The sequence below is a fragment of the Callithrix jacchus genome, chromosome 13 (assembly GCF_049354715.1).
Source record: "Callithrix jacchus isolate 240 chromosome 13, calJac240_pri, whole genome shotgun sequence".
NCBI lineage: Eukaryota > Metazoa > Chordata > Mammalia > Primates > Cebidae > Callithrix > Callithrix jacchus.
The window spans coordinates 59491606-59509272 of record NC_133514.1 but is presented as its reverse complement, the minus strand read 5'-3'; the positions used below and the strand labels follow the sequence as shown (position 1 = coordinate 59509272).

General features: G+C 41.2%; 2 protein-coding genes across 49 annotated transcripts in view; one reads left to right on the top strand and one right to left on the bottom strand.

Annotated features, from left to right (window-relative positions):
- Positions 1-17667, bottom strand: part of DLGAP1 (DLG associated protein 1) — a 1035773-nt gene that overhangs the window by 524419 nt on the left and 493687 nt on the right. The gene's annotated exons all lie outside the window — the stretch shown is intronic.
- LOC103787574 (UPF0764 protein C16orf89-like) overlaps positions 1-17667 on the top strand; it is a 102522-nt gene that overhangs the window by 83201 nt on the left and 1654 nt on the right. For 5 of the 36 annotated variants that reach the window (XR_013525762.1, XR_013525761.1, XR_013525766.1 and 2 more), the window contains 3 exons: positions 4154-4268; positions 9411-10710; positions 12507-16590. Coding sequence is in view for 8 of the 36 variants with exons in the window: in XM_035269715.3 (XP_035125606.1) it covers positions 4154-4268; positions 9411-9453 (158 nt within the window). In the remaining 28 variants the exon portion in view is untranslated. Of the gene's footprint in view, positions 1-248; positions 3266-4153; positions 4269-9410; positions 16591-17667 lie in introns of those variants that run through there. The other 31 variants (XR_013525746.1, XR_013525751.1, XR_013525765.1 and 28 more) reach the window with 21 other exon arrangements.

The window sequence follows — 17667 nt, the reverse complement described above, 5'->3', positions numbered from 1 at the left end:
TGAAAATCAATTTTCATGCCCAGAAATTTTGAACTTTCTAAATTACTCTGTGAAAGTGTTTTACTCTCATGCAATGAAAGGCAGAAAAACCAAAAGCAGTGATGGGGAAATAATAAAGTTCCTTCCTATACAATTACCATACGCTTTTGATTCCGGTAGTTCAGTGCTCATTATGTTGCTTTTTGGATTCTTCCTTCCTTTTCTGACTTTTGAACCAATGCACACAATGGGAACTGGATTATTCAAAGGCAGAAGAAGAAGAAATGCTGATGAAGCCTTGCTACAGGACGTGGGAAGGGAATGACAGCCAGCGAGTCTCTTTAGACTCCACTTACGCTCCAGACTCCTCTTGACTTCTGACCCTGCCTGTGAATGAGTGGCTGTGGATCATCAGGTCGCTGCTTTCCTGTCTGGCATCACTAATCTTGTATGAACAGCAGTAACTACAGAAAGCATTCATTGAGATCCATGCTTCCTACTGTATTGCGGCTGATACTGGGACAACCACCACAGCAGCAGCAAACATTACCTCGCTGTTACATATTTGTTTATTCAGTCACTTCATCATTCACTCAATCAGCAATACTGTTGAATGTGTCTGGAACTCCTCTCCCAGATATTGGCGACAGAGAGGAGCAAAAAGATTGGGTGCTTTCCCTCAGTTAACTTAAGAGTCTCCTGGAGGACGTATATTATAACATGCCCTTGGTGGGATAGAGTTCTCTTCCTCCTTTGTTCCTTTATTTCCTTCCTCTCCTCATTCCGTTGCAAGTGGAAAATTTCAGCATAATAACAAATGGAAGTTATGCCATGAGTGGGATTCATGTTCCCATGGTAGGGGTGGGTGTGCTTAGTAGTTATTTCAAGTTGAAGAATGACAGCATCCACTACCCTCCCAGGAAGAAGAACCTTCAGGGAATGAGTTTCCTCACCGGACCACGAGGAACAGCAGCAGGATGGAGCTGAATCATGCATGGACAGGGAGGTAGAAGAGAAGAGAAGAGCTCCAAGGGTTAGAAGGATTCTTAGACTCCCATATCTGGCTGACTTTCTAAAGACCAAAGATGTAAAAAGGACAAGTAATGATCTGCACTACTTGCAAGACCATGCAAATTCTCTTCTAGAACTTGAGCACTTCTGTGACCCACCAGGAGCACATTTGTCTTGTTTTCTTGTAACAGGCTCTACCTACCACAGGACATGACGCAGGGTTACACACCATTTCGCTAAGTATCCCATTGGGGTGAAAGTTTGTAAGTAGCTCATTCTTAATCTGATTTTACTTTGATTGCCACGTAGTTTAGTGTAGTGTTTGCTTAAGAAGCTGACGAAGAAAAATGAAAGTAAAATCAGATTAAGAATCATCAGGGTTTCTGGGTTTGGTGGCTCATGCCTGCAATCTCAGCTCTTTACGAGGCCGAGACGGGAGGATCAATTGAGGCTTTGAGTTCGAGACCAGTCTGAACAACATGACAAGACCCTGTTTCTACAAAAAAATTAAAAAATTAGCTGGGTGTGGTGGCACAGGCCTATGGTCCCAGCTACTTGGGAGGGTGAGGTTGGGGGAACACTTGAGCCTCAGAGGCCAAGGCTGCAGTGAGCCATGATCACATCACTGAACTCCAGCCTGAGTGACAGTGAGATTCTGTCTAAAAATAGATAAATAAAATTTAAGAACATAAAGAATCATTAGGGCACTTATGGTAGTTATCAGAAGGCAAACCATTCTACATTGGATTTGGTTTAGCTGTTTACAATACAAAACACAAACTAACAGTGGCCTAAACATAGACAGGCAACCCTCAGGAAAAGCTGCCTAGAGCTGGGCAGTTAGGTGCTGGTATTTTGGTTCCTTGCTATCCACGGGCCTAGGTGCCTACTGTCTTTATGCTCTTCCTTTCTAGAGCTAGTCTCCAAATTTAAGGTCACCTCATGTTCCAAGACAGCTGCTGGCATGCCAGCCTTCAAGCACAGGGCCAAAAGAAGAAGGAATGAAGCATTTGAGGCAATCAAAAGCACAGGAATCATACAATTGTGTGGAATGTATATATTTTTTGCATCCGATTTTATTTATTAAATTTCAATGCTGTCTGTCCTTTCAGGGACTGGTCCTTAGCTCCTCTATTCTTCTTATAAGAATGGAGATGGGGATGCTACTACTTCAAGATCCACACCTTTCTCCAATCCCTTTATTTTCATTAACGAATAAGCTTATTCATCAAATGTCTACTAAGCACCTATTTATCATAGGCCCTTGGCTAGTCAACGGAAACATAAGGATGAAAAAAAAATCCCTGCTGGCCCCAGACGATGGCTTACACCTGTAATCCCAGCACTTTGGGATGACAAGGCAGGTGGATCACCTGAGGTCAGGAATTCGACAAGCCTGACAACATGGTGAAACTCCATCTCTACCAAAAATACAAAAATTAGCCAGGCTTGGTGGCACATGCCTCTGATCCCAGCTACTTGGGAGGCTGAGGCAAGAGAATTGCTTGAACCCAAGAGGTAGAAGTTGCAGTGAGCCAAGATCATGCCACTACACGTCAGCCTGGGTGACAGAGTGAGACTCCATCCCCCCCCCCAAAAAAATCCCTGCCATCAGATACTTTCTGTCTAGTTACAAAGAGGTTGTGAGCACAGTGACCCCACTTTTATAAGTGTCACCAGAGGGGAGAGGGCACAGGCAAGAAAAGCCTCAAAGGGAGTGCAGCCAGGCTTTTCTGAAGTACGAGAAGCCTTCTCAGAAGACTTGGTATAGGTAGAAGACTGTTTAGAAACTCTTGATTGTCAAGGGGATGTACATATTTCAGACAGAGCAATAGTACCTATGGGGCAGCAATAAATGAAATAGCCAATAGTCTGGGATGAATGTGGTGGTGGAGAGGATGCTGCTAACAGACCTCTGGGCCAGGCATGGTGGCTCATGCCTATAATCCCAGCACTTTGGGAGACTGATCTGGGAGGATTGCTTGAGCTCAGGAGTTCGAGACCAGCCTGGTCAGCATAGTGAGACCTTGTCTCTACCAAAAAATAAAAATAAAAAAATTAGCTGGACATGATGAAGCACACCTGTAGTCCCAGCTACTAGGGAGGCCGAGGAAGGAAATTCCTTTCAGCCTAGGAGGTCAAGCTTGCAGTGAGCCATGATCACACCACTGATCTCCAGCCTGGGTGAGTTCAGTGGTGTGATTATGACCCTGTCTCAAACAACAACAACAACAACAACAACAACAATAAAACAAATTAGAAAAAAGAAAACAAACAAAAACCCCAATCCTCTGACTTCTCAGAAAAAATAACAGCCATGAGCATAAGCACCCAAAGTCATGATGCATCCCCAAATATGATAACATCTGTATCCACCTTTATTTCTTACTGTGGCATCTCAGCTCTTCACACCCGACAGAACAGTTGACTTTACAATATCCTTGGGCATCTACCTCTCCCCAGTATCCTTGGGCATCTACATCTCAATGTAACCATTGAGATGGTTACATCCGTCACCATCTCAATTCAAGCCTGATCCCTTTCCACCTGGTGATTACCAAAGCCTCCTAACTCCATTCCCACCTCTCCTGGCCTCTTCCAGCCTCAGCTCCATTCCCACTTCTCCTGGCCTCTTCAGTATCCTTTCCGCAGCCAAGAGAGTGAATGTTCTGAAATACACATCTGCTTGTTATAACCCTGTCTACACAGAGCACACAATTTAGTGGATCCCCCTGGCCCCAGGGAAAAGTTCAGACTCCTCAGAGCAGCATTGATGGTTCTGACTGACACCTCTGCCCACCTGCCAGCCCCCACTCTGCCACTTCCATGCAAAGAATCCCCCAGCCACTGACTAACTGAACCACAGTCTCAGAACAGCACCAGGGAGAGTTTCAGGACCAGGCCTGGGCATGAGACAGACTGTTTTCAGGTTCCACTGGCTATCCCAAGCTGCAAAGGGGGCTGGGAAATGCAGTCTGGCTGTGGCACAAGAGGAAGAGAAAGCTGGTCTTGCTGAGCACAGCCTGTCTGCTGTGGGTCTTTTGAACTGGTCTGTGTATTTGACATTTGTCTTTTTCTTTTGATTCTATAAATTTTATTTGACTGTCTTGTTAAGAGATTGCTCCTGTTTTGTTTTGTTTTTCCCCCCTTTTTTTTGAAACAGGTTCTCATTCTGTCACCCAGGCTGGTGTGCAGTGGAACGATCATGGTTCACTGCAGTCTTCACCTCATGGACTCAAGGGATTCTCCTGCCTCAGCCACCTGAACTGGGACTACAGGCATGTACCAACATGGGCAGTTAATTAAAAATAATTTATTTTATAGAGATGGGGGTTTCATTATGTTGATCAGGCTGGTCTTGAACTCCCAAGCTCAAGTGAACCCCCTGCATCATCCTCCCAAAGTGCTAGAATTACAGTTGGGAGTCACCATGCCAAGCCCTATTTATATTCTTACATTGTGATTGCAATATCCTCTCAATGATCTGTGAAAACTAATTTAGTAATATTAACATGTAGTTTCTAAAACTTTTCTCATTTTTAAAAAATTCTGGCCGGCTGCCTTACCAGACCTCCTCAAAGAAGCACTAAACATAGAAACGAACAATAAGTACCAGCCACTCCAAAAACATACCAAATGGAAAAGGGCATCGACACAATAAAAAAACTGTGTCAACTAATGGGCAAAACAACCAGGTAGCATCAAGATGGCAGGATCAAATTCACACATAACAATATTAACCTTAAATGTAAATGGGCTAAATGCCCCAATCAAACGACACAGACTGGCAAATTGAATAAAAAGTCAAAACATATCAGTGTGCTGTATCCAGGAAACCCATCTCACATGCAAGGACACACATAGGCTCAAAATAAAGGGATAGAGGAAGATTTACTAAGCAAATGGAGAGCAAAAAAAAAGCAGGAGTTGCAAAACTAGTCTCTGATAAAATGAACTTTGAACCAACAAAGATCAAAAGAGACAAAGAAAGGCATTACATAACAGTAAAAGGATCAATGCAACAAGAAGAGCTAATGATCCTAAATATATACGCACCCAATACAGGAGCACCCAGATACATAAAGCAAGTTCTTAACAACCTACAAAGAGACTTAGACTCACAAACAATAATAGTGGGAGACTTTAACACTCCACTGTCAATATTAGACAGATCAATGAGACAGAAAATTAACAGGGAGATCCAGGACTTGAACTCATATCTGGATCAAGTAAACCTAATAGACATCTACAGAACTCTTCATGCCAAATCCACAGAATATATATTTTCCTCAGCACACATCATGCCTACTTTAAAACTGACCACATAATTGGAAGTAAATCAGTCCTCAGCAAATGCAAAAGAATGGAAATAATAACAGTCTCTGAGAACACAGTGCAATCAAATTAGAACTCAGGATCAAGTAAATAAGAACCACACAACTTCATGGAAACTGAACAACTGGCATCTGAATGTTGACTTGATAAACAATGAAATGAAGGCAGAAATAAAGATGCTCTTCAAGGCCAATGAGAACGAAGACACAACATACCAGAATCTCTGGGACACATTTAAAGCAGTCTCTAGAGGAAAATTTATAGCAATAAATGCCCAAATGAGAAGCAAGAAAAGATCTAAGATAGACACCCTATCGTCAAAATTGAAAGAGCTAGAGGAGCAAGATCAAAAAACCTCAAAAGCTAGCAGAAGACAGGAAATAACTAAGTTCAGAGCAAAACTGGAGGTAGAGACAGAAAAAATTCTTCAAAAAATTAATAAATCCAGGAGCTGGTTTTTTGAAAAGATCAACAAAATAGACCGTTAGCCAGATTAATGAAAGAGAGAGAAGAATCAAATAGATTGAATAAAAAATGATAAAGGGGATATCACCAGATTCCACAGAAATACAAACTACCATCAGAGATTACTACAAACAACTCTATGCGCATATACCAGTAAACCTGGAAGAAAAGGATAAATTCCTGGACACTTGCACCATCCCAAGCCTAACCAGGAACAAGTTGAAACCCTGAATAGACCAATACTAACCAAAAAAAAAAAAAAAAAAGGCCCAGGTCCAGAATGGTTCACAGCCAAATTCTACCAGACATACAAAGAGGAGCTGGTACCACTCCTTCTGAAACTATTTCAAACAATCCAAAGACAGGAAATCCTTCCCAAATTATTTTATGAGACCAACATCATCCTGATACCAAAACCGGCAGAGACTCAACAAATAAAGAAAACTTCGGGCCAATATCCATGATGAACATAGATGCAAAAATCTTCAATTAAAAATCAGCAAACCCATTGCAACAGCACATCAAAAAGCTTATCCATCATGATCAAGTAGGCTTCATCCCAGGGATGCAAGGCGGGTTTGACATATGCAAGTCTATAAATGTAATTCACCACATAAACAGAACAAAAGACAAAAACCACATGATTATCTCAATAGATGCAGAGAAGGTCATTGACAAAATTCAATAACCTTTATGCTAAAAACTCTCAATAAACGAGGTATTAACAGAACGTATCTCAAAATAGTAAAAGCTATTTATCATAGACCCACAGCCAGTATCATACTGCATGGGCAAAAACTGGAAGTTTCAGTATTATTGAAATACCCTTTGGCGCTAGACAAGGATGCCCTCTGTCACCACCCCTATTCAATTTAGTATTGGAAGTTCTAGTGAAAGCAATCAGGCAAGAAAAAGAAATAAAGGGTATTCAGTTAGGAAAGGGGGAAATCAAATTTTCTCTATTTGCAGATGACGTGATTGTGTATTTAGAAGACCCCATCGTCTCAGCCCAAAATCTCTTGAAACTGACAAGCAACTTCAGCAAAGTCTTAGGATACAAAATCAATGTACAGAAATCATAAGCATTCCTATACATAATAACAGACTTAAAGAGAGCCAAATTGAAAACAAACTGCCATTCATAATTGCTACAAAAAGAATAAAATACCTAGGAATACAACTAAAAAAGGACATAAAGGACCTCTTCAAGGAGAGCTGCAAACCACTGCTCAAGGAAGTAAGAGAAGACACAAACAAATGGAGAAATATTCCATGCTTATGGTTAGGAAGAATCAATATTGTGAAAGTGGCCATACTGCCCAAAGTAATTTATAGAATCAATGCTATCCCCATCAAGCTACCTATGACCCTCTTCACAGAACTGGAAAAAGCCACTTTAAACTTCATTGGGAACCAAAAGAAAGCCCACATAGTCATGACAATTTTAAGCAAAAAGAACAAAGCTGGAGGGATCACGCTACCTGACTTCAAAATATACTACAAGGCTACAGTAATCAAAACAGCATGGTACTTGTACCAAAACAGAGATATAGACCAATGGAACAGAACAGAGGCCTCACAGGCAATGCCACACATCTACAACCATCTGATCTTTGACAAACCTGACAAAAACAAGCAATGGGGAAAGGATTCTCTGTTTAAAAGGGTGTTGGGAAAACTGGCTAGCCATGTGCAGAAAGCAGAAACTGGACCCCTTCCTGACACCTTACACTAAAACTAACTCCAGATGGAATAAATACGTAAACATAAGACCTAACACCATAAAAACCCTAGAAGAAACCCTAGGCAAAACCATTCAGGACATAGGCATAGGCAAGGACAAAAAAATTTTTCCAATCCACCCATCTGACAAAAAGCTAATATCCAGAATCTACAAAGAACTAAAACAGATTTACAAGAAAAAAGAAAACAAACAAACCCATTCAAAAGTGGGTGAAGGACATGAACAGACACTTTTCAAAAGAAGACATATATGAGGCCAACAAACATATGTAAAAATGCTCAACATCACTGGTCATTAGAGAGATGCAAATCAAAACCACATTGAGATACCATCTCATGCAAGTTAGAATGGCAATCATTAAAAAATCTGGAAACAACGGATGCTGGAGAGGATGTGGAGAAATAGGAACACTTTTACACTGTTGGTGGTAGTGTAACTTAGACCATTGTGGAAGACAGTGTGGCGATTCCTCAAGGACATAGAAATAGAAATTCCATTTAACCCAGCAATCCCATTCCTAGGTATACATCCGAAGGATTATAAATCATCCTATTATAAAGACACATGCACACGTATGTTCACTGAGGCACTGTTTACAATAGCAAAGACCTGGAACCTACCCAAATGCCCATCAATGATAGACTGAACAAGGAAAATGTGGCACATATACACTATGGAATACCATGCAGCCATAAAAAATGATGAGTTCATGTCCTTTGTAGGGACATGGATGAATTTGGAAACCATCATTCTCAGCAAACTGACACAAGAACAGAAAATCAAACGTCTCATTTTCTCACTCATAGGTGGGTGTCGAACAATGAGAACACATGGACACAGGGAGGGGATCATCACACACTGGGGTCTGTTGGGGGGGAACAGGGGAGGGACAGCAGGGGTAAGAAGGTTGGGGAAGGATAACACGGTGAGAAATGCCAGATATAGGTGATGAGGGGATGGAGGCAGCTAACCATATTGCCATGTATATGTACCTATGCAACAATCCTGTGTGTTCTGCACATGTACCCCAGAACCTAAAGTGCAACACACACACACACACACACACACACACACACATAATTTTGGCTGGGCACGGTGGCTTATGCCTATAATCCAGCACTTTGGGAAGCTGAGGCAGGTGGATCACTTGAGGTCAAGAGTTCAAGACCAGCCTGGCCAACATTGTGAAACCCCATCTCTACTAAGTGAGCTGAGTGTGGTGGTAGGCGCCCGTAATTCCAGCTACTTGGGAGGCTGAGGCAGCAGAATCACTTGAACCTCGGAGGCAGTGGTTGCAGTGAGCAGAGATCGCACCACTGCACTACAGCCTGGGCAACAAGAGCAAAACTCTGTTTCAAAAAAAAAAAAAAATTCTTTCTGTTTTCATTGGGGTCATTTATTCTGAATGTTCCTTTAAGCTCTAGTGTCTCTTGTGCTGTAGGGTTCCTCAAATCATGATTGCTAACACTTGCTTACTGTTGACCAGGTACTATTGTAAGCATTTACATATACAATAATTTAATATTTAAAACACCTCTCTAAGGTAAGGACTATTACTAACCCCAATATAGAGATAAGGAAACGAATGCATAGGGTTTCCCTTACACAGGTAAGGAATCTGATCTGTGCCCAGGTCCACACAGCTAGTAACTGAAGGAGTTGGATCCAAATCCAGACAGTCTGACCCTACAGTCTTCCTTTCAAATCTGTAGTGCACTTTGGATATCTGTTTGTGACTAAAAGTTTCAAGCACTAAATTAGACAATGTAGGCAGTTGTCAGAGGCTTTGTCTGCTTTTGTGTAAAGAGGACAAATCACGATCATCATTTTTATATGCTCTATTCTCAAATCGCTGACATTTCTTTCTCCTTTTCAGTGCAGGTTTCCATACTTCACGGAGAAATGAAAGCACCAGATGACAGCCACCATGCATTTTTGTCCCCATTGCTATAGGATGCTTCTAACAATCATAAAATTATGAAACACCGAATTCCTTAAAAGTTGTCCATTTATGGATTTATCTGATGGTAAATGTTAAATATTTTAAAGTACCTTTAATGTATCTACATGTGATGATTGTCAGAATAATCTGTTCTCTGAATTCCACTAAAAAACCATTTGATGATCAAAGTCATGAACGAATATATTCCTATAATGCTAAGTGAATAAGATAAATGGAGATCTGTTTATAATATACACAACATTTTTTTTTATTCCTAAACTAATAAGATGATTATCAATCTGTAAAGGACTGTGAAAACCAATGCTCTATACTTGGCTATACTTGATGAGAATTTTGGTAACATATTTGTTCTTTTAGTTGTGTTCTGGAAGATACTTAGACCACTTAGTCTAGGCCTCCTTATCCTTCACAGCAAGTAGCAAACATAGTGATGAGCAGGGGTGAAGAGACACTGGTCAAGGGGTACAAAAGTACAGTCAGATAAAAGAATGTGTTCTACTGTTTGATAGGACACCAGGGCAATTACAGTTAACAGACATTTATCGTCCACTTCAAAGTAGCTAGAAGAAAAGAACTGTCATGTCCCCAACACAAAGAAAAGATAAATGTTTGAAGTGATAATACCCCAACTACTCGGATTTGATCATTACACATTGTGTGCAGGTATCAGAATATCACTTATTCCCCCAAAATATGGACAACTGTTGTATATCAATAAAAATAAATAAATGAAAACAAAAAGACCAAAATAGTAATTAATTAGAGTGTCATTCTTAGAATAGGGCCAATCTGGACAAGAATCTGTTCAACACCATATCCTCATTTTCTGGCACCCAGTAGACCCAGCAGAATTAGTTTTGATTGGTCCTGCAGAGGTTCCACCCCACCCTCACCAGGTGCAGGTGGATGCCAGGTGCCAGCCTGGGAGAGGCTCTAAGTTCTAAAGAGAGTGTCGGTGGATGGTGTGCTTTGATCTTTTTGTTCATACGGCCCTGCCTTTGATTAACAGCACAGAACACTGGGCCCAGACTTTTGCCAGAGGATGCCTTTGAACTGTTTGCCGCTCACCTTTTATTGAAAGCTCTTGACAGAAAAATTAAAGAAAAAGTATTTAAAGGACGTGTGGTCAATGCATTGCTGATGGTGACTCTTTTGTGGATTGAAAGCTCTGAAGTCCCACCCTGGAAAAGCACTGAGACCTATGCAGACAATGGTGTGTATAACTTCAGAGGCCTGTGCTCTCTCTTGAAATGTATATGATACCCTAGAGGGTCCTGTTCATGATGGAAAATAAGCTTCAGTGTTTGCGACCTCTAATCAATTGGTAGCGAAGACCAAGAGCACTGTTTGAAATGGACCCGAGCCCAGTTTGCTCTAAGCAGAAAAGAGTTCTATATGGATCCACACGCCATATGTTGGGGTGAGGAATCTCCTGGGCCATGGCTATGTTTTTGATAACCTTACTCTGGAAATTAAGGTTAACTACTAGCAAGCTGTGTATGTTGACCACACACTTTCTAATTTATCCAGAACATTGCTTCCATTGAGTTACATTTGGTCATTACATCCTCAGTTTGCATTTAGGGAAAATTTTTAAAAGTTTTCCATAACACCTGTTTTCACTTTCTTGTCAGAGAACACTGGCCATGACATGTCAGATAAAATGTCCTTGTCAGACCTAAGTGTCAGGAAAATCTTTGCTTCACTGAAGAATCTTATTATTTCAGGACAAAATATGAATGACATAATATACAGTATTCCTCTTTTCTTTTGCTTTTAGGAATATCAGCTTAATGTCAATAATTGCATTGCATACAATAACAAAAAATCATACAATGATACTAATTTCTATTTATATTTCTATCAATCTATCCCACTGTTGAGCTAACAGTTCTTATAAAGCACTCCAAAATCTTTGTGGAACAAATCAATATATATAAAGGTAAACAATAATATTGTATAGATGTTAACACTTTAATTCTCCCGTGAAAAACAAAAGTTCTCCTCCCTTTGGCTTCAGACAATTCATTGATTTTCCTACTTTAAGACGGAACAGTAATAAACACGTGCTATCAGCAAATTTACGTGTCTGACTACAGTTCAAGCCTTCCCTTTCATTCTCCTCTCCAGAATAGCTGAATAACTTCTTTTCCCTATAGACAGATATTTAGCCTTAAATTTTATATAGAAGGAGGAAGAACAAAAAATTTTAAAATATAAAAGCAATATAATTCTACAGTGGGATTTGGAGTTGTTCATTTTTAATAAAAATAAATGACTAGTTCAAATTACTTCTCCGAAATAAGTTTCCCAGCCCACCTAGACCGCCACTGGTGAGCTGCCTCACCTGTTACCTTCAGTCTTTGACCATCATACTTTCCTATTTAAGTGTGAAATTGTTCCCAATTCAAAGATATGTGGGAGAGAGGTGCCTAGATGGTAGGATGCACAGAAAACCTTGTACACATTCTCCAGGAGACGTTTCTGTAGAAGAATCTAAGAGCCAGAACAGGTGACATCTGGGGAGGTTTGTGGCTAGCATCATGAAGGAAGCCTTAACCGTTACACAAATCTTTGCAATACTTTTCTTCTGAATTTCTTAGGCCCAGGAAGCTCTATTGCTCAAGTTGATTTTAAAACACACTGTTTTCAAAACCTGCACAAGTGCTCATTGAATTAAAAAACTTGTTTCTCAAGCTCTAGGTTTGCTGACAAGTTTGGTAGACCAGAAGTGTGACGCTTCTACCTGCAAGGCTCCAGCTGAGCCAGCACTGCAAGGGAGAAGGCAGGGGGCCCTGAGCTCAGTTCTGGGTCAGTGCCCTGCTACCTGTGTGATCTCTGCAAGATTATTTAGTCAATCTCTCAGTCTCAGTTTTCTCATACATCAAGTAGGGATAAAAGTCATATCCAACTTTCAGATTAACTGTTCAGATTGAATGCATGTCATGTAAAGTATATGGAGAATACTAAATGCTCAATAAATACTAGTTCCTTCCCTTTGCCTTTCAGCCCTTCATCTCCCCAGCAATATTTTCAGATGAAGAACAGGTGAGAATTTTCTCTTACTTACACCAAAGTCATGTTTAGTAGTCAAAATAAAAGTGACCCTATAATCTAAGGAAATTAATGAGTGACATGGTCTGAGAACGGGACAGAATAACTAAAAGCGGGCCTGTGCAGAAAACCTGGAGATATGTTGCACAGCATCTCCGCATCCTTTCCTCCCTCCTTCTCTCTCCCGCAGGGCAGTACCGCAAAGCAGGTAGCACTCAGGCAGGGCTTGCGTCTGTTTCGTTCACCGGTGTACCCCAACTGTGTAGAATCCTTATCTAGACTGGAAGCTCGATAAATATTTGATAAACTGAATTAAATACGCAGAAAGAAAACAGACATGTTTTGGGACTTGATATCCTGTTTTCCCTGGAGTTCTGCAATAAAAATAAATATTTCTAACAAAAAAGTAAAAGCCTTTAATTTTCTATCACAGAAAAAGGTACTAGATTAAATTAGATAAAGTATTCATTTTCCTCAAGCACATACCAACCACCCCCCGGCCACCCCAAACAAACAAACATCAATAAATGATTTCTGGAAATGCAGTGTAGCAACAGGTTACAATGAAAGCAGAGTGCCCCCGCTGAAACTGCTGTTTACCTTGCAAGGGCCCGCCAGGGTAGAGCTCTCTCACCCTCTTCTGGCCCAGCCTTAAACTTCACTCTAAGTACGCAGAGCGCAGCTACAAGAGAAGGTAGTTTATTTGCATAATACAAACAAAGACTCCCAGGTGAATGATTTGCCAGTTATCAATATTTGCTTTGCTGATTAGTGAAACATTAAGTCTACCTGAAGCCTAATGTGACATTCAGTTGAACTAATTAATGATTCAGTTTGCTTTTCAAAAGCTACTAGCAGACAGCATTAATCTCATCAGTCTTGCTAAGTGTAATCTGGTTGTGGAGAATCACTCACATGCCTTAACTTAGGCTGCAAAGTTTTGAGGGAAAATGTCAGAGATTTTGTTTTGTTTTGTGGGGGAGGAGGAGACCCCATAAGTGCTGAGGCAGGAGTCAGAAGCCTCAGCCTATTCCCATATAAATAATGAAGAAGAAAATAACTAGAGATATAACCATCATAGATACCCATAGGTGATCTTAGTTACCCATAGGTGATTGTAGTTGTTTTTTTTTTTTTGAGATGGAATTTCGCTCTTGTTACCCAGGCTGGAGTGCAATGGCGCAATCTTGGCTCATCACAACCTCTGCCTCCTGGGTTCAGGCAATTCTCCTGCCTCAGCCTCCTGAGTAGCTGGGATTACAGGCACACACCACCATGCCCAGCGAATTTTTTGTATTTTTTTAGTAGAGACGGGGTTTCACCATGTTGACCAGGATGGTCTTGATCTCTTGACCTCGTGATCCACCTGCCTCAGCCTCCCAAAGTGCTGGGATTACAGGCTTGAGCCACCACGCACGGCCGATTGTAGTTCTTTTACTAATGCCTCTCAGTTAGCGGAAGTGTGAAACTGGGTAACACTGTGAAAGGAATGACCCTAAGGCAAGACGCTTTAAGCCCTCTATCAGCCCAGTGTAAGGGCTGCTGGAAGGCGCTTTGGCTATGCGGCAGCCCAGCACTGGGAAAGTGCCTGCTGTTTAGCAAGCTGTGGAAGGAGATGGCAGAGATGTCTCTCTCCAGGGGAGTTAGGCGAAAACTCTGCTCCTCCAAGCTCTTGTTGTAGGCCTGATGGCTGTCAGGTAGGCTCACGGACACCCCGGGGATTAATTGTGTCTATGTGATGCTGTGCTTCAGTGGTGAGGTTCCAGGTCCACTCTCGTGTTCCACTTCTGCACCTGGTTCCTTTCTTTCTTAGAAGAGATAATCAGTAAAAGTAATATAAATCTTAATGTCTTTGTTCTTTCTTGACAAGTATGGAAAAGTATTGCATTATGCTCCTTACTTTATCTTGGTTACTAGAAACTCCTGGGCCCCTACCTATATTGAGGAGGGAGACCCAGGCATTTGGGATTCCCTCCCCCTCTGTCATCTGCTGTGCATCTCAATAAAAGAGAGCAGGCCAGCTGGAGCCTCCTGAATCTCGTTCCTGAAAACAACAGGCTATGCCTTGGGGTAACTCTCCAGAAGGCACTATTTTTACTTAAAACAAGATCAAACCAGAAACCTTTTCACATATGAGTCCTAAAACTCTAAACTGGAACCCTTTCATATGTGATTCCTGAAACTGTAAACAGAGACCTTTTCACATGTGAGTCCTAAAACCGTGAACCTAAGATTCTTCCACGTGTAACATCTAAAGTGTAAGCCTATATAAAGGCTGAACCTTCCTTTGTTAGACGAGTTTGGATGTTAGGCACCTATGCCCCTTGCTCCCAGCTGAAATAGATTCCTTCCTCCATATTCGGTGTCCGAGAGATCCTTTCCCGCGGCCGCTCCTGCTACAATATGACACATGATGTACTTGATCCTGTCACTGACTACCAATGCTACGCCCTACCTGCCCTGCCCCCAGCTTTGTATTCAATAAAAGTCAGAGTGTGTAGACACTCGGGGCCACTGCCGGACTCAGTGCTTTTCAGTGGACCCCTGGGCCCCAACTCTCTTTTCTCTATCTCTGTGTCTTGTGTCTTTTGCTACAGTTTCTCGTTCCACACCAGCAGAGAGGGGCTCAAAGGACCCTGTAGGGCTGGACCCTACATGGTTTTAGATGCCTGGCATCTGATAAGCAATGGATATTTTGGTAACCCCAAATAGCATTTCTCTGGATAGTAACAATGATTACATTAATAGAAATAGCAGGGACTGTGAGGATTGACTATGACAAGTGATGCTGTGGTTTATTATGACTTCAGTTTGCTTCCATGGAGGTTTGATTTTGAGATGGAGATTTGCGGGGAGTTCCACGTGATGTGCTCCGGGAAAACCCACTATGACAGCAGTGATGGAAGAAGGATCCGTGGGAGGGGCAAGCTAGAGTCCCCAGCTGGGATGCTCTTCAGAACTGGCCCAAATTGAAGCAGTGGAGACGAGTCTTTGTGTACTCCTCAGTGGCCAGACATTGGATGTGGGCTGTCCATGTAGGAAGCATGACCTCATGTGAGGCAGCTCCCTTTGGCCAAAGGCAATTTTCCAGAAGGGAAGCAGCTTAGAGCCATCAGTTACCATGACTTCCAGCAGCTGGTGGAACAAGTACCTTGGCTCTGAAGGGGTATCTGTGTGGCCAACTGCAGCATCCACTAAAACTGGCAAGTTTAAATAACAAAATATTTAGGAATGAGTACTTCCCATGTAACCTGTATATAAAGGATGCTTAACAAATATTTGTCGAAGGAATAAATGAGTGGTTATCAGGATGGAAGAATGATAAGCAATGGATTTAAACTCCATCAAATGGATTTAAATAAGGCTGAAGACAAATACAAAATTATAATAATAAACCACTCAGAATAGAAGAACTTCTCACCTAGATATCTGTATTATGACTTCATCATTAGATTTACTTATTCAAATTCTGAATTTATTAAGCCTTATGGCAAAAGTAGAGGGAAAGGATAGAAAAGGGACTCTGATTTGGGGGATCAAGGGTCAACAAGTGAGGGTCCCCCACTCACCTGCAAAGGGCTATCATTCTACTGAAGAAGGAGACCCAGGCATCTAGGATCATCTCCCCCTTGGCTCCCACACTGTATTTCAATAGAAGAAAAGGCTAGCCAACTGGCACCTCCTAAATCACCTTCCTGTAAATAGCAAGCATGGTGTGGGGGAACCTCTCTGGAAGACACTGTTTTTCCTTAGACAAGATCAAACCCCCACCCCACTCCTCCATCGACCAAGGCCCTTTTATATGTGATTTCTAAAGCTATAAACCCAAGACCCTTTCATGTGTGATCTCTGTAACTGTAAACCAAAGAGCCTTTCAATTGTAATTTCTAAGGCTGTGAACCTAAGATTCTTTCATGTGTCATATCTAGAGTGTAAGCCTATATAAAGGCAGAGCTTGGTCATTTAGACAAATTGTCACCTGGCTCCCGGCCGTAATAATAATAATAATGATGATAATAATAAACACCTCTTCCTTCCCAGTTCGGTGTTCGAGAGGTCTGTTTCTCGTAGCTGATCCTGCTTCACTACTACATAAGAGTTTGACAGAAAAACTCAAGGCTTTAAAAAGGAAATAATTAGTCTATGTGAAGCAGCTGAAAGAAGTGAAAAACATCATTGATTGAATTTTTCCAAAATTAATGACTCTTCCTGCTTGGAGCCCTTTCAACTAAGGTAATCAGCCTCTAAAGTTCTTGTGAAGGCCATCTCTGAGCACAGTCTATTCTGCTCCATCTGATGACCCAGTTCCCCTTCCTCTGGGTGTCTGGGCATGCTCATCTTGCAGCCAGGTATCTAATCACAAAGACATTTTTCCAACATTATGCATTAGAAGACACCCCTTACTATATAAAGTTATATAAATTAGAATCTATTTTATCCAGGGGCTTATATAGCTAATTTCCAAGATGCTTTATCTTCTTTTCTCAGTGGTCTTCATACCAGGGTAGAGTCTAACACTTAGGCCATAAACATCTCTGTCGCTTAAGATTTATCTGATTAAAAGCTTATAAATACAATTTTCATATATTTGCAATATATAACTTTTTTACGCAAGAGTTTTTTTTTTTAATAAAAAGTCCTTTTAGTTTTCATTATGCAAATTTGTATTTCCCATATATGCTTTTTTAACTCTTCAATAGCTTTGGGGAAAAATATTCTGTCCATATAAGGCAAATATAACTTATTGGTACCTCATGAATTTATTTCTTTTGCTTAAGATAGTCACGTTGTTTGAGGAAATTTTTTGTTCTAATGATTAAAATATTTTGTTCTAATCATTAAAAGATACTTCTGTTGTGTTGCAGGATTAATCTTTAACCAGAGTCCCTGGCTATGCCTGTCCAGGGAATCTAGGAATGGAGACACATAGGTGCATGTACACATGCACAAACACACCCCTCCCCAAATGTGAAATTTCACCAAGAGCAAATTATATCCCCTTTATATAGAGATTAGCTCTTTCCTTGGTCCCCCCTGTTAAAATATTCCTAAATAGGCCAGGCCCAGTGGCTAACATTTGTAATCTCAGCACTTTGGGAGGCTGAGGCAGGTGGAT